General features: G+C 49.9%; 1 protein-coding gene across 3 annotated transcripts in view; it reads left to right on the top strand.

Annotated features, from left to right (window-relative positions):
- KDM5B (lysine demethylase 5B) overlaps positions 1–19961 on the top strand; it is a 40753-nt gene extending 20792 nt beyond the window's left edge. For 2 of the 3 annotated variants that reach the window (XM_040263206.1, XM_040263208.1), the window contains 14 exons: positions 498–692; positions 3219–3400; positions 3528–3652; positions 4561–4711; positions 4829–4943; positions 5364–5719; positions 6683–6821; positions 9042–9221; positions 9861–10019; positions 14469–14954; positions 16306–16417; positions 17050–17204; positions 18284–18604; positions 19051–19961. In XM_040263206.1, the coding sequence (XP_040119140.1) occupies positions 498–692; positions 3219–3400; positions 3528–3652; positions 4561–4711; positions 4829–4943; positions 5364–5719; positions 6683–6821; positions 9042–9221; positions 9861–10019; positions 14469–14954; positions 16306–16417; positions 17050–17204; positions 18284–18604; positions 19051–19188 (2814 nt within the window). In that variant the 3' untranslated portion in view covers positions 19189–19961. The remainder of the gene's footprint in view (positions 1–497; positions 693–3218; positions 3401–3527; positions 3653–4560; positions 4712–4828; positions 4944–5363; positions 5720–6682; positions 6822–9041; positions 9222–9860; positions 10020–14468; positions 14955–16305; positions 16418–17049; positions 17205–18283; positions 18605–19050) is intronic. The other variant, XM_040263207.1, reaches the window with a different exon arrangement.
- Positions 19962–22605: the final 2644 nt, after the last annotated feature.

Here is a 22605-nt window from a genome sequence, read left to right as displayed (position 1 = left end):
TTTCATTTACTTAAAAAGAGCTGTCTAGTTTTAAGTGGGTGTGGTGTTAAAGCTAATAAACTGTAACCTTGTTTCAGTGCTTTTTAATAAAAACAGTACTACTTCCTACACCTCTAATTATTTTCTGTACAGTAATAATAGTTTTTAGAGCATTTTTGTTCCCTGAAGTAGGTTAACCACACCAATTTCACACAGCTGCTTCAGGAAATGTGAAGATTCATATTTCTGATTAAATTCGACATTGTTGTAGACAGTAATGCCTCAGTAATACTTTGGGTTTTAAAACCCTGTTACAATTAAGGTCCCTAATAGCCAGATCTTTGAGATGCAAAGATTTTAAAAGGTCCGAGGCTTCTTTGAGTCCAGTTGTAGGGTTGCTGTATAATACAGGTGATAACCCGAGATGTGCTGTTTGTTCGTTTGGTAACCCAGGGGTCTCTGGAAACAGGACGGTGTCTGCTCCCGCGCGTCACGTGTCTTCCCTTCTCTTGGCGCAGCTGCCCTTAGGCCGACAGTGCGTGGCGCACTACCGCCTGCTCCACCGCTACTGCGTGTTCTCCCACGACGAGATGATTTGCAAGATGGCTTCCAAGGCGGATGTCCTGGATGTTGTAGTGGCCTCAACTGTTCAAAAAGACATGGCCGTCATGATCGAGGACGAGAAGGTGCTCAGGGAAACTGTCCGCAAGTTGGTAAGGTTTCTGGAGCTCCCATCTGACTGTGACTGGGCGTCACTCCGTGCAGTCCTCGCACTCAGGACCGCTCTGCGGGTGCCTAGCGCTGCCTCACCGCGCGCTCAGTCCCGTCTCTCCAGTGGCCCGCGGTGCAGGCGCTGCGTCACGCTCGCTGCCCGTGCGTGTGTCCCTTCTCTGCGGCGTCTGCTCACTCTGTCTTGCTGCGCCCCTTTTTATAGGTTTGTTGAGACGCTTCTCTTTATTTTGATCAGCAAGTATTTCTTGCAGTTAGTGGTTTGTCTTTCCACTTTCTTAGCAGAAGGTTTTCCTTTTGATGAAATTCAGTTTCCCATGTTTTGTTGTTGTTGTTTGTTTGATTTTAATGAGTCTTTTTTGGTGTGTCCTTCCTAAGAAGTTCTCCCCTAACCTGAGTCACAAGTGTTTCCTAGTGTGTAGACATCTAGAATTGCTAGTTTTAGGTTTTACATTTAAGTCTTTAATCCTCTTAAGTAGTTTTTGTTTACGACAAGTTGTGCTTGAGGTCATTGTTTTTGCATATGACTGTCTCAGTGTTCTGGCACCGACTCTTTCCCCATTGGCTGTCCTGGCGCCTTTGTTGCGAATCGACGTGTGTGAGCTGCTCCTGTACTCTGTTCTGGTCTGTTAGCCTGTGCATTGATCGTCTTGCTGATGCCTTAAGGTCTTGATTACTGTAATTTTCTAATAAGTCTTGAAGTAATTTGAATCCTCCAACTTTTGCTCCTTTTAAAAATTGTTTTGCCTGTTTCAGCCCCTTTGCTTTTCCATATAAAGTGTGGAGAATCAGCCTACTGATTCTACCAAAATCCCTGTTGGCATTTAGATTGGAACTGCATTAAATTCATGGATAGTTTGGGGGAGAATTGATCTTGTAATAACACTGAGTCTTCTAATCTGTGGACATAGTATATCCCCTCATTTATTTAGGTCTCCTTTTCTTGCTATACTAGAAAGGCTGGGCATTTGGGATCTTATTTCCCTGACCAGGAACCATCCCTGTGCCCCTTGCAGTGAAAGTGGGGAGTCTTGTCCACTGGACCACCAGGGAAGGTCCCCACTGAGGTCTGCTTGGTTTCTTTCATTCCATGTTTTGTGGGTTACAGCACACAGGTTTTACACGCATTTTCTTGGGTCTGTAATTAGGTACTTCTTGGTTTTGGCACTATTATAAATAATACTTCAGAGTTTTTTCCAGTTTTTTATTGCTGGTATTTTAAAATACAAATTGACTTTCAAATGCTCAATCCTGACTGCTTCCCGAACTCAATAGTACTTACAGCTTTTTTGTAGATTCTTTGGAGACAGTCGTATCCACAAATAGTCCTATGGATTTATTTTTCAGTGTACCTCTTTAGCATGTTGGCTCCCTGGAGCCCACTGTGACTCAACAACTGCTTGCTCACCTTCCCCTGATGCTGTACCGTTCTGGAAACAGTGCCCAGAGGGTTTAAGTGTCTTACCAAGGTCTTCCATCAATAGTGGTAGCTTGTTTTTGCAACTTGGAGAACTCATAATTTTTTTTTCCAGATGTGGAAAATTTACAAATTAAAACTGAGTGGACTAATATGATTTATTCTCAACCAAAATTCATAGTTGATCCTTAATCTTACTTAAAAAAAAAATTTTAAGACATCTCCTTAACAAAGTCCTTTTTAAGAGTCAATTTCAGGTTAGAACCAAAATTCATTTCTTAGGTTTTTCCTAACTTCTGATGAGCAGGATGTGAAACGGTCCAGAGGCTGAAATACAGAATGAAAGAGAAAAACAAAGGAGCTGGTTTATGAGCATGAGTTGGTCAGACTCTGCATTCTCAGGGTTAGGTTGGAGACCGTTCGAGGTAAGGAGAAAAAGTGGTACAAGTTCGTTTTTTCCAGAACAAAAGATACATCCTAGACGGGCTTGTCATCAGGTGGTACACATTACAGTAGAGACATACTGGCTCGAGAGCTCATTTTTCTTGACACTTAGTTATGAGATGCTTTGTTTTGCCTTCAGTCTCTGCGTCACAGATTGTCGAACCTTTTCCAAGAGCTGAGCAGACCACTCAGTGGCTTCCCACCCGCGGCTCCTGCCTGATGGTCTTCTCTGCTTGCCCTGTCGTCTTTCCTTTCATTTATATTTGTTATTTTTACGGGTTCTCTGAAGTCCTATATAGCATTTCCTCTGCAGTAGAATGTATTTACATTTCTTTGCTCTTATATATACCCAGAATTTGGGCAAGGCCAATTTTGAGTAGAAGCAGCAGCTAATCTCAGTAGTTTTATAAGCCTGTGAAGAGCTGTTCTCATATTCAGATCAATATAGCCAAACATCAGGGCCTACCTTGTCCAGAAAAGATTGTTCCAGACGCGTGAAACAGGTTCACTTGCCCACATTTACTGGGTCCACACATTTTTAATCATGCAGTCTCTGTTTTGGTAAGGTTCTCTGTGGTTTTTTTAAAGCTCAACTACTGCGTGTTTTTCTTGGGAGCTAGTGGGACCTCTAAAGTGCACTTTATTCCAGGGAGTAGTCGATTCAGAAAGAGTGGACTTTGAACTGTTGCCAGACGATGAGCGCCAGTGTGTGAAATGCAAGACCACATGCTTCATGTCGGCCATCTCCTGCTGCTGCGCACCGGGCCTGCTTGTTTGCCTGCATCACGTAACGGAATTATGTTCCTGTCCTCCTTATAAATATAAACTGAGGTGAGTAGGAAGAATGACTTTCCTCCCTGTGGAAAGCACTGGATGTTTAATCTAGGCTTTGTGACGTTGGCATCTGATTACCTTCAGGCCCACGTATCTCAAAGCCAACCTGCTCTTCGGTTTCCAGGTACAGATACACCCTGGATGACCTCTACCCCATGATGAACGCACTGAAGCTTCGAGCAGAATCTTACAACGAGTGGGCCTTGAATGTGAATGAAGCTTTGGAGGCTAAGATTAATAAGAAGAAAAGTATGTGGTATATAGAAAGTGTGATTTGGTGACTGACAAATTGGGGCTGATTGTAATACAGTCAGCAAACAGTTATCGGCAAACATTACTTGAAGCAGCCTGATTGAACTCATCTGTCCAGCCAGGCTTAGAGCTTTAGTACAGGTTTTAAGCGAAGAGTGAATGAGGCAAATGTCCATACATCAGAGTGAAGTCTTAGTGTAGGAGTTCTGAAAGATTGCATTCTTACCAGAGACAGCATTATTACAAACCACAATAACTCTTACACGTCTCTGTCTCAGAAACAAAAGTATTTCACATTTTATATGGACCCTTAGAAAAAGTTTTTGTTTTGACTTTTTTTTTTTAACTAGCGTTCATGACAAACAGTATATCCTCAAGAGTCAGTGAAGTGTTTATTACTTTTTAGCTCTAGTCAAAGTCTCTGTCCTCATTATTACCTTTGAAAGTCATTGCTTCCCTTCGCATCTCTTCTCTCAAAGTGGTTTAATTTGCTTTCCTTTTTGGAGCTCAGCCGGGGACTGTGCCCTCTCCTGTTCCAGGGCTCGTGCAAGATCAGTCCATAAGCCGCTGGCTCCCTGCCAGCTGCAGTCAGATGCCGGAGGCAGTGTGGCTCCGGCCACCGGAGGGTCTGTTCGTGCTCTGTCCTCACAAGTCAGGTGTTCTTTGTTTCATAAACTTGTCCATATTAAAGGGCACTTGCAGGCACTTCATAAAGCCCTCCACTCTCAGGGCACCACCCACCGGCCCCCCCGACCCCGCCAAAAAAAAAAAAAATCAAATTTACTAGAGGGAGAGCACTGCAAATATCCATAGATAAGAGCTGATAAACTCAAACCTCACCTTCTGTATTTCATTCCAGAAGTTCACACATGTTGATCACAGAAAAGATGATCTTTTGTTTCTAGGCCTTGTCAGCTTTAAGGCTTTGATTGAAGAATCTGAGATGAAGAAATTTCCAGACAATGATCTTCTACGTCACCTCCGCTTAGTCACGCAGGACGCGGAGAAATGCGCCTCTGTCGCCCAGCAGCTGCTTAATGGCAAGAGGCAGACGAGGTAGGCTCTGTGCACACCCGCTTTGGGTGTGGACTCTTGGGGAGTCTGCTGTGGCTGGAGTCTGGGGTGCTGGTACACCTGTCCTCATGCAGCCTTCTTGGGCCTTTGTCTCTCTAGATACCGGTCTGGTGGAGGGAAATCCCACAATCAGCTGACCGTGAATGAGCTCCGGCAGTTTGTGACCCAGCTGCACGCTCTCCCCTGTGTTCTCAGTCAGACACCGCTGCTGAAGGTGCCCGGATGGGGGCTGCCCCCCTCCTATATGTGGCCATCCTGTATTTTGTAAATAAGCTCCGTTGACATGATGAAGTCCTGTTCTTGAGTGGTTAATTTGCACATCTATTTGCGACTGTGTTTAACAGCAGCTTGAGTGGTACATGTTCATAAAGAGGTTGTAGCAGGCCTGCAGTGGAGAGGCGGCCGGAGATTCCCACCTTGACAGGGACCGCCGGCTGCTGGCCGCAGCTGCCGTGCGCCTGTCTTGAGCCCTGCTTGCCGTCGTTTGGCTGGTGTGTCGCCAGGTCTGTGTGTGCCGTTGGTAGAGGCGAGTGCGATGGCAGAGGGTCGTGTTGCAGACGCGCTGCAGGTTGTAGGTTTGCAAGACGCCTGTTGCTGAAATCAGTGTTTTGATGCAACAACCTGTGTTTTTTAGGATCTCCTGAACCGTGTAGAAGATTTCCAACAGCATAGCCAGAAACTGCTCTCTGAGGAGATGCCCAGCGCTGCCGAGCTGCAGGACTTGCTGGATGTCAGCTTTGACTTTGATGTTGAGCTCCCCCAGCTCGCTGAGATGCGGGTCCGGCTGGAGCAGGCCCATTGGCTGGAGGAGGTGCAGCAGGCTTGCCAGGACCCTAGCTCCCTCACCTTAGATGATATGAGACGTCTCATAGACCTGGGGGTGGGCCTGGCCCCATATTCAGCCGTGGAGAAGGCGATGGCGCGGCTTCAGGAACTGCTCACAGTATCAGAGCACTGGGATGACAAAGCCAAGAGTCTCCTCAAGGCCAGGTAACTGAGCGTGGCCACGCCTCCCCTGGGGAGGGCTCGTGCTTGGTCCATGCTGGGCAGGGCACAGGCTTCGGATGTGACCCAGGCGCAGCAGCTGAGCTGTACGTGTGGAGGTTTAGCTGAGATGTTTGCAACTGCTTTGGAACTCGGGCAAAAGAAGATGAATGTTTTTTTCTTGATTTACTGATTGTGAAATGAATGGTTCAAATGGACACTCATTTTCTAAAAGTGGTTTAATGAAATTTGCCTGGAACTCAATGGGAACATCTTTGAGAGAAGAAAACATTTACAAATAAGTGGAACTGTTTAAACCCACAATTAATGAAAGAGATCCCAAGGAGTCTTAAAGAGAAGCATCTGAACACCGCAGTGCGCAGTGTCTTTAACGCGGTGGCCGTGCTGTAATTCCCAGCATTCATGCTGTTGCCTCATGACCTTGTCTGTGCTTGGGCTGACCATCTGAGGGGAGAAGATGGTTCCTCCTCGTCTTGCTTTCTGTCTAACAGATCTTTACTGTTGCAGCTGACAGCATAAAGTACAAGGGATAGCTATTTTTTGGACATTACTGTTTAATCCTGAAATAGTGGTCATTGATCAGAGGACACAAACGTTTTGGGTTTTGTGCTTTGGTGTGGTGATATCCTGGAGATTTTTACTTATCTTGGTGGAGCTGTATGAGTCTTGATAGTGTTTCTAGTTTAACATGGAGTAAATTATCCCTAAGCTACCTTTTGCAAACAGAAGTTTATGGTTATTCCATTGTCAAATCAGAACTAAGTAGAACTGAGTTATTTGCCTTAGTCTTACGTAGATAATTCGATATCTTATAGCTACTTGCCATTTCAAAAAGTTTATTTGCAACTGTGAATTTCCTTTGAAGTGGTTTCTCTAACTTCTCTGATAAGGAAGCCACGAGAAGTGCGAGTGGTCGCGCGGAGGCTGAGTGGTCTTTCTGCTCTCTAGGCCTCGGCATTCACTGAGCAGCCTCGCGGCCGTGGTGAAGGAGATTGAGGAGATCCCTGCACACCTGCCCAACGGCGCGGCGCTGAAAGACTCTGTGCAGAGAGCCAGAGACTGGCTTCAGGAAGCGGAGGCCCTACAGGTAGGTTTCCAGAGTCCCGCGTGTGCCAGCGCCTCTCTGAAGAACAGGGATGGAAGGCTGGCGGAGGGGTGTGCGCGGGGCTTCGCGGCGCGGGGCCTGCGTGTGGGCCGGCCACGCGACTGAGTCTCTTCTACCCCGTGTAGATGTCCTTGCCCACGCTACCTGGTGTCCTCACCAGTTGGCTTCATATGTCAGACTTAGATAATTTCACTAACCTTGTCTGGGAGCTTGGGAGCCTCCCATAACAACAGTCGTAAGTACTTGATTGGGGTTGAAGAGAAAGGACTAAAAATGAAGTTGTGGAAGAAATACAGTTACTAATCTTTGACCAGTATGGCTGTCTCTCGCTGGCTTACCAATTGCTTGGAGTTTAGATAGTGAAGAGTAGGCGACTGAGTGAGTACTGATATGTGATTCCATGGCCAAACTGGGCAGTGAGGTCTGGGACTTTTACCGCCCAAGTAGTGACTTAAAAGTGCTTCTCTGTCCCTGCAGAGGAAGTGAGGCTTAGCATATTCTGGAGTAACTCTCCAGAGAATCAGCACAAAGTGTCTGTGGCTCTGTGTAGATGGTGTACTTACTGAGCCTTCACTTAGAAGGTAAAATAGGAAACTAAATTCATGCGCAGCATTATGAAGGTATAGACAGAATATGCCTTCACAGGGTGTCCTGGTGTGCTGCAGTCCATGGGGTCACAGAGAGTCAGACAGGACTGGGGTACTGAGCAATGGCAATAAAGACGAGACACACTCTCTGTTTTCCTCTGTTTCCAGTTGGGAGACATCATGTGAAAAGGGGTTGCTGGGGGTGTTTTCCTTTTTCTCTCTTATCATCATAAAACAGCAGATCTTAATGGTCCTATTGAGAAAAAAAGATCTTTGAATTACTTAATAGGCTAGGTTTTAAAATTTTTAATTTTTATGGTTCTTGAGTCTCAAGTTCTGTTTTGTTGAAGCCATCAGACTCTAGGAACAAAATATCATCTGGTTTTCTGAATATCTGCATAATTTAAGTTCTGCTAATAGACCAGTTGTTAATGAGAAATGCCAAATAGGACAGCTTAGCCAGGTATTTTCAATGAAACATCTGGACATCTATTCTGATTAACAGGGAAGAGAAGATACATTGTTTGATAAATAGGACATAAGGAATGACTCCAGACAGTCAGAGAAAAAAATCATGGGAAGTGTTTGCTGTGCACACAAACTTCCCCAGCGAGATCACTGACGCACGCTCTTGTCTGGCATTGCTGGACCCATCGTGATTGTTGCCTTGGTCCTTGCTTTCACTCATGGTTGCTAGCAGCCAGAAAGTGAGGTGGTGGCAGTGGTCAGGAGAGGTGAGCGTATGAAATCAGAGGAGAGGATACGTTTCTAGGTGGGTTTGGTTCCCTTCACATGTTTTAATATATGTGCTTCTTAGTTCTGTGTCTGCAACAAAGTCTGTAGATAAGGACAAAAACCAAGTTTTGCTCCATTCCTGAAGTAATAGCTTGACCTTGAATCACGTATGTAAGGACTAGCAGAGAAATGTGACCAACAACAGGGCGACCCCTTGTGTTCGGAGGACTCCTCGTTTTAGAGTGCCGCCCAGCTGTCTGTTTGCACGCAGGGAGTGCTCTGCATGCTTCGGAGTGTGGTCCCAGAACAGCCACGGCAGCACCTGGGAAGTTTTAGGAATGCAAATTCACATGGACCCTTCCCTAATGAACTGAATCAGGAATCTGGGGGTGGGGCCCAGGAAGTTTTAAAACAGGCTTCCCAGATGGTTCTGAATAATAAACTTTGAGAGCCAGTGTTCTTTCTCAGCTCATTTTAGTTTTCCTGGATAATCTCTTAACTCATTGTCAGTGGATGGAGTAAAAGACTGTTTTTCCACTTTGTTCTCTCAGTCAGTGTGGAAGTCCTTTGAGTCATTACAGGTTTGCATTTCTGTTGGATTTTCTTTAAACCCACCAAAATGGCAGATGCCCTGAGAAAGGGCGTAAGCGTCTCAGCGAAGGGATGGCAGCGCATGCCAGTTCTCAGTTGTGTCTGTGGCTCCAGCACGAGCCAGGCTCTTGCCTGGTGACTGAGTGGGATCCCCCAGGGGCCTTACCATCACCACCACCAGCTAGCCGGCAGGGTTGGTCGGCATCACTCGTGAGTTTAGTATGTTGAGATCAGGGTGGGGTACTTTGCGCACTTCCACAGAAGTGTTCTTTTTCCTTTGACTTACTAGGCTGGAGGACGTGTGCCAGTGTTGGACACGCTGGTGGAGCTTGTCACTCGAGGCCGGTGTATCCCGGTGCATCTGCCCTCGCTGCCGAGACTGGAGTCCCTAGTGGCTGAGGTTCACGTTTGGAAAGAATGTGCTGCTAATACATTCCTGACTAAGAACTCTTCCTATTCTCTCCTCGAGGTAAGTTTGTGCTCAGCCCCCCTTGGGGCCTTGCGGCCCCTCACCTGGTGAACACACAGCCCCTTCGTTATGGAGGGCGCAACACTGACTGGTCTGTGCTCTAGGAGTTAGTTTCTGAGGGGAGCCAGGGTGAGTCTCCTGAATTTCATTGGAAACTTAGAAGAATCTTTGAATGTTTTCTGCATATGTTTGGGGATAGCATTCACTAAGGAAGAAATATTCCTCTTTGAAGTTCCTTGGTCTGTTAAAATTGAACATTTAACCTTGGCTAGGCTTCACCACTTGGATTTGCCAAGCTTGATAAAAGATCCCCACCTCTCAACATGCTTATAGGGAACACTTGTAGTTTCCTTAAGCTGATTCTGGTCACACATTATGACTGGAATCATTGCATTTTACTTTTCTTCTTTTTACTTACTGTTTGATTGAATCTGAATCAAGTCTGTCTTTTTGTGAGATTTCCTTCATCCTTGCTTCCTTCCTTTGTAGAGTAGGATTTCTGGGATCAGGGTTGGATGTTATGCAGAAAATAAAAAGAAATCCATGTCCTCCCCGCTGCTTCGGCTTTTATTTGGGAACTTGGTAATGCTCTGTGGTGAACCAGACAAACCACAGTGGCTGTGCTTTGTTCCGCATCAGGTGCTGTGTCCTCGATGTGACGTTGGCCTTTTGGGATTAAAGAGGAAGCAGAGAAAGTTAAAGGATCCCTTGCCAAGTGGCAAGAAGAAGAGTCCCCGTGTAGAGAGTCTGAGCGACCTGGAGAGAACGCTGATGGAAAGCAGAGAGACTGCTTCAGCTGTGCGTGCTGGCGCTCCTCCTCTTTTCTCAGGGGGGAGGGCCGTTTCTAGCTCTTCCTTCTTTACTGGGTATATTGGGAAGGCAAGTAGGAGAACAACTTCCAGAGTACTCTGTTTTACCAAAGCAACTTTAGGAAAACTGTCATTTGTAAAAGTTTTTCATGGAAGGTGCCTGCGAGGCCTCCCAGACGCAGAAACCCTTCCCAAGCCTGTAGCTTGGTCCAGGGCTAACAGGTGACCTGCAAAGCCAGCTTACTGTTAAGTTTACAACAGGACATACACTGGAAAGGGTACTGGGTACTCCTGAGCCTGATCTCCTCTTAGCGTAAGCACTGTGGATCCAAAGATAGTGTCATCTTCAAGAAGATGGAGCAGTATCGAGCCAGTGTTTGGTGAGCACAGTATCAGATGAAAAGAAGAGAGCTACGGATCTGGATGCTTTAGAAACTTGCCAGGCGGGTGTGACTGGCCTGTAGCATTAGTCTCAGGTGTGCCTAGAGTGACCCAGTATATGTGTGTATTACCCAGTGCTCCCTGTACGAGTCTAGTTAGTAGCCATCACCACACAGGTTTGTGTTTTTTTCTTGTGATGAGAACTTTCAACATCTACTCTCTAAGCAACTTTCAAAACTATCACATAGTATTACTGGCCATCTGCAGTAGGAAACGGCAGCACACTGCAGTATTCTTGCCTGGAGAGTCCCATGGACAGAGGAGCCTGGCCGGCTGCAGAGGTCTAGACACAACTGACATAGTCCCCGGGGAAGAGAGCACAGCTTCTTTTTGTATAAATCACATCCCCAGGATTCATTTCTGCCTTTCGATCCCCTGCACCCGTCTCCCGGACCAGTTACCTCTGGGAACTGCCCCTCAGTTCTGTGTGTCTGTCAGTCCAGCTCACTTTCGTCCCACTCTTTGCAACCCCTCGGGCTGTAGCACACCAGGCCTCCCTGTCCATCACCGAATCCCAGAGCTCACTCAAACTCATGTCCGCTGGGTTGTGTCCATCCAGCCATCTCATCCTCTCTCATCCCCTTCTCCTCCCACCTTCAGTCTTTCCCAGCATCACCGTCTTTTTCCAGTGAGTCAGTTCTTCACATCAGGTGGCCCAAAGTATTGGAGTTTCAGCTTCAGCATCTGTCCTTCCAATGGCTATCTAGGACTGATCTCCTTCAGAATGGACTGATTGGATCTCTTTGCTGTCCAAGGGACTCTCAAGAGTCGTCTTCAACACCACAGTCAAAAGCATCAGTTTTTCCGTGCTTTCTTTATAGTCCAATTCAGATCCATATATTACTACTGGAAAAACCATAGCTTTAACTAGATGGACCTTTGTTGGCAGAGTAATGTCTCTCCTATTTTAATATGCTGTCTAGGTTGGTCATAGGTTTTCTTCCAAGAAGCAAGCGTTAATTTCGTGGCTGCAGTTACCATGTGCAGTGATTTTGGAGCCCAGGAAAATAAAGTCTCTCACTGTTTCCATTGTTTCCTCATCTGTTTGCCATGAAGTGATGGGACCGGATGCCATGATCTTACTTGAATTTCAATCTTCTGAATGTTGAGTTTTAAGCCAACTTTTTCACTCTCTTTCACTTTCATCAAGAGGCTCTTTAGTTCTTCTTCACTTTCTGCCATAGGGTGGTGTCATCTGCATATCTGAGGTTATTGATATTTCTCCCGGCAATCTTGATTCCAGCTTGTGCTTCATCCAGCCTGGCATTTTGCATGATGTACTCTGCATATAAGTTAAATAAGCTGGGTGACCATATACAGCCTTGATGTACTCCTTTGCCAGTTTGGAACCAGTCTGCTGTTCCATGTCCAATTCTAACTGTTGCTTCTTGACCTGCATCCAGATTTCTCAGGAGGCAGGTCAGGTGGTCTGGTATTCCCATCTCTTAAGAATTTTCCACAGTTTGTTGTGATCCACACAGTCTTCTGTGGGGTGTTTTTTTTTTTTTTTTTTTAGATTTCACATGTAAGTGAGATCATCGAGTCCTTCTCTTTCTCTGGCTTATTTCACTTGGTGTAATGCTTTGAGTTAATCTGTGTTGTTGCAAATGGCAGAATCCTTTTCTCTGTCTGTGGTTGGTAACACCCCATTGTACATACACAGCCACGCTTCCTTTCCTCCACCAGTGGGGGCACTGAGGTGGTTTCCGTATCTTGGCTGTTGGGAATGAGGCCGCCTTGGACATGGGGGTACAGATAATCTCTTCAAGTTAGTATTTTTGTTTCCTTTAGATGTATACTCAGAAATGGAACTGCTGGGTCCTGTGGTAGTTCTGTTTTTAGTTTTGTGAGGACCCTTCATACTGTTTTTCCACAGTGGCTGCAACAGTTCACATTCCCACTCCTAGTGTAGGGAGCGGGTTCCCTTTTCTCCACATCCTCACTGACACCTGTGATTTCTGGTCTTTTCGACGATAGTCATTCTCAGTGTGGTTTTGATCTGCGTTTCCCTGATGGTCAGTGGTGGTGGGCATCTTTTCATGTACTTGTTGGCCATCTGTTCGTCGTCTTTGGAAAAATGTCCACTGGCTCTCCTGTCCATTTTACCTGGATTTTTGTTTCTGGTAGTGCTGTTGCATTATATTAAGTTCTTCACAGATTTGGGGTATTAATTCCCTGGATCAGGTTACAAACTGCCAGTACTTCTCCCATATTCTGTAAGTTTTCTTTTCATCTTGTTGATTATTTCTTTCCATGTGCAGAGGTTTCCTAGGCTGATGAGAAGCCCCTTTTAGGGTGGTTTTGAAGGCACGAAGCCTTGCCCTTCCCAGAGCAGGAACCCACCTGCTGCTGGAGCGGAGCTAAGCGGACTCGCACTTGGGCCAGGACGCCTTTCTAGTCTGACCCCTCAGTGCTGCCTAGCTGCCCTCGGGATTGACGTGGGGTTGCCCTGAAGTGTCTGTGTGTTTTGACGTGGACTGTCTTTGGCATATCGGTCCCTTCCTTCAGAGTGTAGTCGGACGTGGCTGCCTGAGCATCATTCTGGCGCTTCCACTGTTACCCGGTGGGTTTTTGTGAAGGCGCGGTCTGGAGCTTCGCTTGGCTCTGAACATTGCCCGTTGATCACTCGGTCACCGCATCACACCATGTGCACTGCCTGCACATTGCTTCATCTGTAGAAATAAGAGATCTTCTGAATTTAGCAAGGGTTTGTTGGGTGGTTTATTCTAGATCTTTTGGTTTCCTACCTCGACCCTCACTGATGCATTTTCTCCTCTGATCCAGAACCAGTGGGGCATCAGTCTGGCCTTCAGCTCAGGTGCCTCATCTGGTGACCGGGGGTGGATCTCATCTCGGGAATGGTTTAGCTATGACATGTTAATATTTTAAGGACTTGGAAATAGAGTTGAGAAAGAAATGGTTCTTGTAAGCCTTTAGTTTTTGCTTCTGGTGGGGAATGCTAGTTTTAAAAATCTATGCTTCCTCTGTATTTCTCTTCAGTGAAGTATCAGGACTTGGCTTGTCCAGCCGTTTGCTGTGAAAGGTCAATGTGTTATGTACCAAGGGGGTAGTGACTTACTCTTACATAGCTGGTGATCTGAATTGGTCCCCCTTAAAGCAGGTCTACTTCATGGTGAGCAGTGAATACATCTGTAAAGCCTGGACTGCCTCACATGGAGGCCTCACGCGTGGACAGTTTGTACATATCAGTCAGGAACATGTTCAGCATCACTTCAGCCTTTTACTCTGAAACGAATTATGCTTGTGTTTTCAAGTTGCTTATACAGATTACCTGATCTCGGAAGTGAAATGTGGCTCGTTTTACTAGAGAAAAGAATATAGCAAGTACACGTGCCGCTTCCTGCCGAAAAGCAGCTTGCTTTTGTCTGTGCCTGGTGGCCTTGCAGCATGCCCCCGTGCATGTGTGTGCGTGCGGGGCGCTTGGTGAGGTGAGGGAGCCGCTCTCACCACGTGTGGCTCTTGTGTGCCCCATGCACCTGTGAGGCCTGATGTTGGAGGCAGTGAGAGACACAGGCTGCTGTGGCATCTGAGAGACTTTCTAGAAGATCACAAACATTACTGGAGCTGAAGCCAAACTCAGAAATTTGCACATAGACAGTGGGTCTTAGCGGGGAGGTATATTTTCTAAGAGATACATGTGCAGAGGAGTTGGGCTTGGAAGAACGGTGTGTGTTAGGTAACTGCTGACACTGAGGTTTGCTGTGTGGCAGCCAGAGCGCCTGGTCACTTGGCCATGGGGTCGTCACAGCAGCCCTGTGAGGCGGGCACTGTTCCCAACTCTAGTTTATACCTGTGGGCGTCCCCCCACAGTGAGCAGAATGTCGTTGTCCAAGGCGCCCCCCACGGCTTAGTGAGGCAGAACCGGCGTTACACCCAGAGCCTGTTCTGGAGCCCTCCTCACCGCCACGCCCCGTGAGTTTTGAGAAGACGGCTGAGGTCTCTGTGCCATAGTCCTTTATCGCCCTCTCCTTCCTAGATGGCAGCACTCGGGGAAGCTCGCGCACGAGAAATGGAAGCCTTGCAGTCTCTCCGAGAAGCCAATGAGGGGAGACTGCTGTCGCCCATGCGTCATCTGGAGATGAGAGTCTGCGTGTGTCAGAAGGCCCCCGCGGCCCCCATGATCCAGTGCGAACTCTGCAGGGGTGCTTTCCACACCGGCTGTGTGGCGGCTCCCAGCATCCCACAGGGCCCCCGGATCTGGCTGTGTCCCAGCTGCCGGAGGTCGGAGAAGCCTCCGCTCGAGAAGATTCTGCCCCTGCTGGCCTCCCTGCAGCGCATCCGCGTCCGTCTGCCCGAGGGAGACGCGCTGCGGTACATGATCGAGAGGACCGTGAGCTGGCAGCACAGAGCCCGGCAGCTGCTCTCGTCAGGGCACCTCGCAGCCCTGCAGGACCCAGCGGGCTCAGGACTGTTGTGTGGCCGGTGGCAGGCCGCAGCAGGACAGGTGCCGGAGACCAGCAAGGTGAGCCTGGGCCCGCTCTGCGGGTCTGCAGACAGCTCACCGCCGCGCCTCCGTGGCTCTGGGCGCCTCTGCTGCCGGCGCCCGCTGTCCTTTGCAGGCTCCGTGCTCCTGCCACGTTGTTCGCTTCCTCTGCTCCCAGTGGCCAGTCTGGGGAGCAGATTTCACCTGCTCATACATGCATGTGGTTTCCCCGTTTGTGTGTACGAACCTAGGTATTTTTAATAGATATACTTAATTTGTTTTTTTTTTTTTTTTTTTTTTTTTTTTTTTGCTTAGCTATTTTTTTCCTGCTTCCTATCACGTGAGTCACTGAGCAGAAAGGGAGAGTGCCTCCTTCTGTGACTTGTTGCTTTTTGAGGAAAAATTAAGTTTTGAAGCGTCTTATGTACCATGTTGCTTCAGAGGGGAGGCAGTGGGTTTCACACTATCTGTGGTCTTGCTGCCAAAAGCCTGATTCTTGTAACCGTGACTTTGGTGGCGGGGGTGAGGTTCTGTCTTCTTCCACAGAAGATAAGAAAGCACAGTCAGGAATGCAGGGGTTTAGTCTTCTTATAAGGTCCACCTGATGACTTCCGAATGGTGTAGACTCTCTAGCAGAATCGCTGCACCTCCCTGGTGCTGTACCAGCAGAGACTTGTGATTTGCAAGGGCTGCATGAAATGCAGGTTAGACATAACAGACAGAGGGTTGGATTTGCTGTATTTGTTATCTTTATTCCCCCCCCCCCCCCCCCATTTATTTCCAGCTTCTGAAATACAGTGCCGGGCACTTAGCAAGTGATGCGTTTGAGTTTTTGCCTCAGAGTTGAGTTGTGCTATTCGGACAACCCAGCCTACACTGGAGACAGTTGTGTTCCTTACACATGACGTGCTGGGAGTTTCCTTGTGTTAATAAAGAGGAAAGACACAACTGCTATTTGCTCATTTTGTGGTCAAAGGACTGTTGTTCTAGCCCCTCTGATAAGCTCTGAAGAAGGTGGGGACATGAATGTGAGTGCTGTCTTGCAGCTCCTCAGTTGGTTTACCCAAAGGGCTGCATGTCTGTGTCAGGCAGGTGAAAATCTCCCCCAGGAATCCAAGAGGCTGTGTGATCTGTTTCCAGGCAGAGAGAACTGACTTACTGCCCAGTAGTGCTCTTCACCTCTGAAGTCAGTCCAGGCACAGCCAAGAAGGCCAGAGGCTTGGTGAACAGGGGTTGGCTTGGCCAGATCTGAGGTGCCAGAGGCTTGTTTCAGTTTGGGAAAATCAAGTCCTCTGCTAAATGCTGCCTGATAACCCAAGCTACTTGTATTAGGCTGGTGGTAGTCTTAGTCCTGGAAGAGCCTTACTGTGAGATGTTTTCCTTCCGTCAGATATCTCAGCCGCCTGGCCCCACGTCCTTCTCCTTGCCTGACGACTGGGACAGCAGGACCTCCTATTCACACTCTCCCTTCTCCACTGGTCGCAGCTGTGTTCCCCTCCATGGTGTGTATTGATTGTCGTCATCATGGTCATTGTCATTTTGAGGGCTTGAATAGTAACAAGTGATATTGCAGTAGTTTTTTGTTGTAGATAATCTGGAACCATTAAAAAATGACTTTATTCTTATATGTGGGATATGTGTTACTGTGTACTTGAAAGGTGGGAGGAGAATCCTATTTAAAGGCTTGTAAGTGCAAAAGAAATAGAAAGGAAAGCTTTACATCCTCTGCTTTCAGGGAGGAGTGGGCTCACCCCATGTCAGCTGATAGTTAAACAGCAAGTGATACGGTCAGATGCTCGGTCACGGGCTCACTTGTTGCTTCGTTACTCAGGAGACTTGAGGGGGCTGTTCGAGACCCTGCTTCTCTTCTGTCCCTCCTGAGGGTGACTGTCCCCCGGGAGCTCTGCCTGGAGCCCCGGCCTGTGAAGAGAGCCCGGCCCTGAGATGGCTGTCCAGGCAGAGACGTCTCTCCTGCGTCAGCGCTGGACTCAGTCTCCTTTGGGCCTGTTGGGCTGTGGCTCTGGGCGCAGGAAGTGGCTTCACTTGATGTGGGGAGGGTGGCAGCTGGCCGGGTGGCCCTCCTCTGCTCATGTCCCAAGGAGTGTCCCCGTGATCTGCTCTGGTCTTGACGCAGGGATCAGCCCGGAAGTGAATGAGCTGCTGATGGAGGCCCAGCTGCTCCAGGTGTCCCTTCCTGAAATTCAGGAGCTCTACCAGACATTACTCGCAAAGCCAAGCCCTGCACAGCAGGCTGACCACAGCTCTCCAGTGAGGCCCGGCAGTGAGAAGGTGGGCATCAGGGTCCGGCCTCACCCCCTCTGGAAAGCAAGCACAGGGACGAGGCGCCGTCTTTGATCCAGGAGAAGATGCAGGCGACGGCTGGGCTCGCAGCCTGGGTTCTGAAACTGGTGCTTAAACCACTGTGTGAAAAGTGTGTGTTTTTCATAAGGTGCTTCTCATCATTTCCATGTGGTAATAGCTAGAAACAGGATTCTTCTTGTGTAAGAGAAATCCTGTTAGATGAAAATGTAACTACAGCTGGAAAGGCTTTCATTCTCGAGTCAACGTGTAGCAGATGCTGTAACTCTTCTAAACAGCACCTGTCAAGCTGTTGGTAGCACCCGGTGACTAGACCAAGAGGGCTCGCTTTTGCTGTGCTTCGTTCTTTTGGCTGCACCACAGGATCTTAATACCTTGACCAGGATTCAAACCTGTGCCCCTTGAAGTAGAAGTAGGGAGTCCTAACCTCTGGAGCTCCCGGGAAGTCCCAAGGGGGCCTGTTTCAAGTGCTCACTGACTTAAAGTACTAAGGTCCTGTTTCTCAGCAACGTAAGATGCTGCTCCTGCACCCTGTTGACGAAATCGCTGACCCCTGAGGATATAGTCGAAGCAGGAAGACAGCATAAGGGTAGACCCTGGCGTTGAGGGTCAGTTTCATCGTTCAGTGCCAAGTAGTGTACCACATTACCAGCTGTGTTCAGTTAAAAGCACCTTTTTCCTCTAAGGGGCGGAGATGTCCTTTACAAAGGACGGTATCGGCCTGGTTTCTCAGCCATCTGAGGGTCAGCACCTCCCAAGAAGCTCTGTGGACGTCAGGCATTTGCTCGTGTCTGGCCTCTCCCGCCTCCCGGCACTGCTGGGCTGGTGTGAGACAGTTCACGTTGGTGACACGTTTGTCCTCCAGTGTTAGCTGGGCTGAACGGCGAAGTTAGGTGGTCCTGTGGGGTGGGGTGGGCGAGGCCGGGAGCGGGGGCAGCCTGTCTTGGTTTCGTGGGGCGCACCTGTTGCTCGTGCCTGCGGGTGTTGACACGGCAGCTTTAGTGAGAGGCAAGCCGTGCCCTAAACTGGGCTTGCCGTCTTCCTCCCAGAGTGACGGCTGCCGAGGGAAGCGAGATGGAGCCAGCGGCCTCGAGAGCAAGCTGAAGAGACGCCTGGAAAGAGAAGGCCTCTCCAGTGAGCGGTGGGATCGAATCACCAAAATGCGGGCCCCCAAAAAGAAGAGAATCAAACTGAGCCACCCCAAGGACACGGACAGTCTCAAGTTAGAGAGAGAGTGTAGCTATGAGTTGGCCCCCTCTGCCGACACGCAGTCCCTGCCCTCAGACTCGTCCTCCTCGGAGCAGGAGGACTCTGAGGACGAGGACGCCATCTGCCCGGCCGTGAGCTGCCTGCAGCCAGAAGGAGACGAGGTCAGTGAGGTTTGGGCCGTGGAGGACATGGGTTCCCTTAGCTCAGAACCCTGTGAGCACCAGCTCGCCCGGCCGGGTCTCTCTCCTGCTTAGCTGCCTTGAGCCCGTCTGAGTGGATTGCTCACCCTCCCCCACTGGTGTCTCTGCTCTCACAGCGCTCCTGGGTCTCCTCCCTTTTCTCGAAGAAACTCTTCCTCTGCCCTTTCCTTTCGTGCTCCTCCGGCTCTCGCCGCCCGGCGCTCAGAAGGTGGGGGGGTGCCGCTGTCGTCCCTTTGCTCACTTGTCACGGGGCGACCTGTCCTCGCCCGGCGCAGCCACCGCGTGGAGAAGAGCTCAGCGTGCTCGCCTGGGCTGCCGTGCCGGAGGTCCCGTGCGGGGCAGTGGCTGCCCTGGCCGCCGGGCCTCTTCTCCCCTGAAAACCCCGTCTCCCTGCTCTCTGTAACCAGGTGGACTGGGTCCAGTGTGATGGCAGCTGCAGCCGGTGGTTCCATCAGGTCTGTGTTGGTGTCTCTCCCGAGACGGCCGAGGAGGAGGACTACGTGTGCGTGCGCTGTGCGGAGACGGACGTGCCGGGCCGGAGATAAAACCCGCAGAGCCCTTCTCAGTCAGGGCTCGGCCCGGGGACTCCCAGTTTCTCAGCAAAGCTGCAGGACTGGCGTTCAAACCAGCCTGTGAACGGTGCTATTCTATTCCTTACGGGATCACTTTTCCAGAACTCTTTGAAAAAAAGAAAAAAAAAAACAAAACAAAAATTTTTTGACACTTTTTGTATTTTTTTCCTTAAGAGCTGTTTGTGGTTGTTGAGGTTTGAAACGCTGACTGTTTTTGCAGGGGTTCCCACCAGTTTGGAAGGATTGGCGCTTGCACCTTCTCATGTACAGCATTAAAATCTTACCTCTTCCTGGGGTTTACCGGCTGAGTCCAACTCGGTTTCAGTGCCCAGAAGGGCCCAGTAAATCCTCATTTGAGGAATCTCTCTCTCGTTTACTCTGTTACCATATTGGGGAGCTTAAGTTTCCACTTTTGAGGTTTTTGTTTGTTTTCTTTATCCACTTCTGTTTTCCTGGTAGACTAGGTTTATTTATCTAAGCAATAACTTCCATGTTGGTTTCAGTGGCTGGAATTAAAACCAAACAAACTTCCAAACAGTGTGGTGCTTTAGCATCTGGCGGATGTCCGAACACAGACGTCTGGCTTCTGGTGTCACTGGGGCACTGGTGACAGAGAAGAGGCTGCTCCCTGGGCACCTGTCCCAGCTGTTCTGGCTCTCCACCCCCCACCCCCCGCCTGCTCATTTGGAAGCTTGTGTCGAGTGTTGCAGTTTATATTGTGGAATAAATCCTTGGTCCTAAGGTAACACTACCTGCTAGTTATTCAGAGCCATCAGCCTACAGCTGCTTCTGCCCCTACCTGTGGGCCATGAAGAACCCGAGGCGGGGCTTGCTTTTGCCTCTGCCCAGCCAGGCGACAGCAGCAGCTGGTGGTAGCCTGCAGATATTAGGGAATTCTTCTGTTTCCTGCTCTGTCTGGTGGGCCACATGCCTCCGGTCCCCGCTAACAAAGACCCCCTTTCCTCCCGTCTTCACGCACCAGAACCTGTCTAGAAAGCCATGCTGGTTAAATACGCTTTCTCAGAGTGCTGGCGGACCATTCTGTCCCGCGTCAGCTCCAGTCCTCAGGTGAGCTCTCCTGGGGGATGATGTCTTTATTCTATTTGAATTGACAGGAAGTTTGGTTTGGGGTTAGGACCTCAGAAGGCATCCTCACGGAGGCCTAGGAGAAGGGGGGTCCGGGGAGCACTCGGGAGCAGCCAGGCTCCCCTCCCAGCGGCCTTCCTCCCTCTGACTCGCTGCTGCTCCCGACCTGGGTAGGCGGCTCCCCACCTTTGCACACCATCTCTTCTCAGAGGACCCTGTTCCGCAGTGGAGAAGACGTTCTGGTGAACAGACTCTGACTTGCTTTTCCTGCCCTGTTGCTGATACCTACTTTCCCTACATTCCATAGCCATAAACCCGAAGATGGGTAGAAACAGCGGTCTTTAATAAAACAATAGCAACAGCAACAGCAGTCTGTGATGTAGCAGAGATTTACATGTGTACAACTCCCTTTTATGCAATTCAGATAATTAAATTTCTTTAAGAATGACTCTGAAGCGTCTGCAGTTTTCCCAGAGTTGTCCTCATATTTCTCCTCATCTTACGGGTTTGTGGGGCCAGTGGAGGAGACTGCCCAGAGTGCGGCTGGCGTTAGAGCAGTTTGATTTACAGTCTTGGCGCCAGTCTGCTGGTCTTGGCCTTTTTAAGTGTCCAGGTCCTTAGAGCCCCTGGCGTTGGGGCACGATGCTGACTGCCCCAGTTCCACACAGAGAGGAAGCTTAAGGCCCCCCTGCACCTGGAACAGAGCCTTGCCTGTGGAGAGCTGCTCTGCCCGTCTGGGCTGCCCCTCTCCTGCCCTGCCAGCTTTGCTCTTTCACCTGGAGGGTTGTACATGATCCTTGACAGGAGCACCCTTGGTGCTGGAGATTCTCTGCCCCTCGGGGATGGGGGAGGCAGGAGTGTGTGGGAGCTGCCCCTCCCCGGGTGAGACCGCTGGCCCTTCATACGCGATGGTGCTGCGGTCGCGGGCGCGTTGGACGCCAGCTGTCAGCTGCTGGCACAGGCCCCGCCTGCTGTGTCTTCAGCCCTGCCTGTGTGGCCGTGCGGCGTGAAGACGCACACCTCCCGGTCACCCTTCTGGGGGGCGCTCCATGACACCGGCGGTCGCGTGTGAGCTCGGAGGCGGCAAAGACCGTCACACAAGCGAACTGGCCCCTTCCTGTCTCTGGTCTACAGCCGCGTGAGGGGGAGGAGGGCCGAGTGAGCCTGGCGTCTCAGCCAGGGGGGCCTGTGGACGGAGGGCCTAGTGCGCTGCTGCCTGTGGCAGCCGTTCACGTGTTTCCTGGCAGGTGAGGCTGGGGCTGCTCGCTGAGCACGGTGGACCCGCCTGTGTGTAGACTGTCCTGGAGGAAGACGGGTGTGGGCGGTCTGTGAGCAAGGTCTGCCTCCCTGCACTTCATTCCAGCACCCTGGGAGCAGGGACTTGTTCACCCTCAGAGTGAGCCTGAAGCCAGAGATGCCGCCTGTGTTTAGGGTTGGTGGAAGCCTGCTTCTTCGTGCCTGTGAGCTCTGATGACAGGGCAGAGGCGTTGGTGAGATTTGGGGTGCTGTGGCAGACATGTGGCGTGTGACCCACTTGGTTTGCTAGCACACCCACCATAAAAAGGAACACAACCTTGGGGTGCCTGGACGGGGTAAGCCTGTGCACAGCGTGGGTGCCTCTGGGAGGGGTGAAGCCTGGCTTCTCTCTACCTCCGGCTGAACTCTTGTCACAGGCCTCTGCCTCTCCTTTGTCTCGCTGTGATGCTGAAGGATAGTCCGGCATTCTACTTACACCCTCTTCCGGCTGGAGTCCGCCTTGGTTGGAGTTTACTGCCCGTGGGTGGTGTTCCGGGCTAAGTCCTTCCTGGGTTTCCCAGCTTGTGACAGACCGGAATGGCTCACAGATAACCGTGTCCTGTAACAGGAGGCAGAATGCACAGCAAGGGTTTTAAGGCCGTGCCCATGGCCGTGCAGTCACTGAGCCAGTCTGTGCTGGGCGTCGGCCTGTGTTAGAATGGCCTTGCCTCGGTGTAAAGGTGCAGACAGCACAGTCCCTTCCACTGGACTTGACCTGTTGGGGAGGGCACTGAGGAGCGGTGAGGAGCCCGGTGCCCCGCCCTGAGCAACCAGGGGCATGGCTCCCGCCCTCCACCCTCCCGTCCAGCACGTGGCTCCTGAGAGCTCCCCTGCTCCTCAGGGCAGTCTCTGAGAAGCTGCCTGGACAAGACCGCATGTGAAGTCACACCACCGTAAATCCAGTTCCAAAGCACAGAGTCCATGTGTAATGCGTACATTTCACGTCCCCCAAATTGATGATCACTTTGCCGTGTTTCGAGACTGCTCGCGCAGGTGCTTCCCCTTCCT

The sequence above is a fragment of the Oryx dammah genome, unplaced genomic scaffold (genome assembly GCF_014754425.2).
Source record: "Oryx dammah isolate SB20612 unplaced genomic scaffold, SCBI_Odam_1.1 HiC_scaffold_21, whole genome shotgun sequence".
NCBI lineage: Eukaryota > Metazoa > Chordata > Mammalia > Artiodactyla > Bovidae > Oryx > Oryx dammah.
Note: the sequence above shows the minus strand (reverse complement) of the source record. Positions and strands in the feature narration are given on the sequence as shown.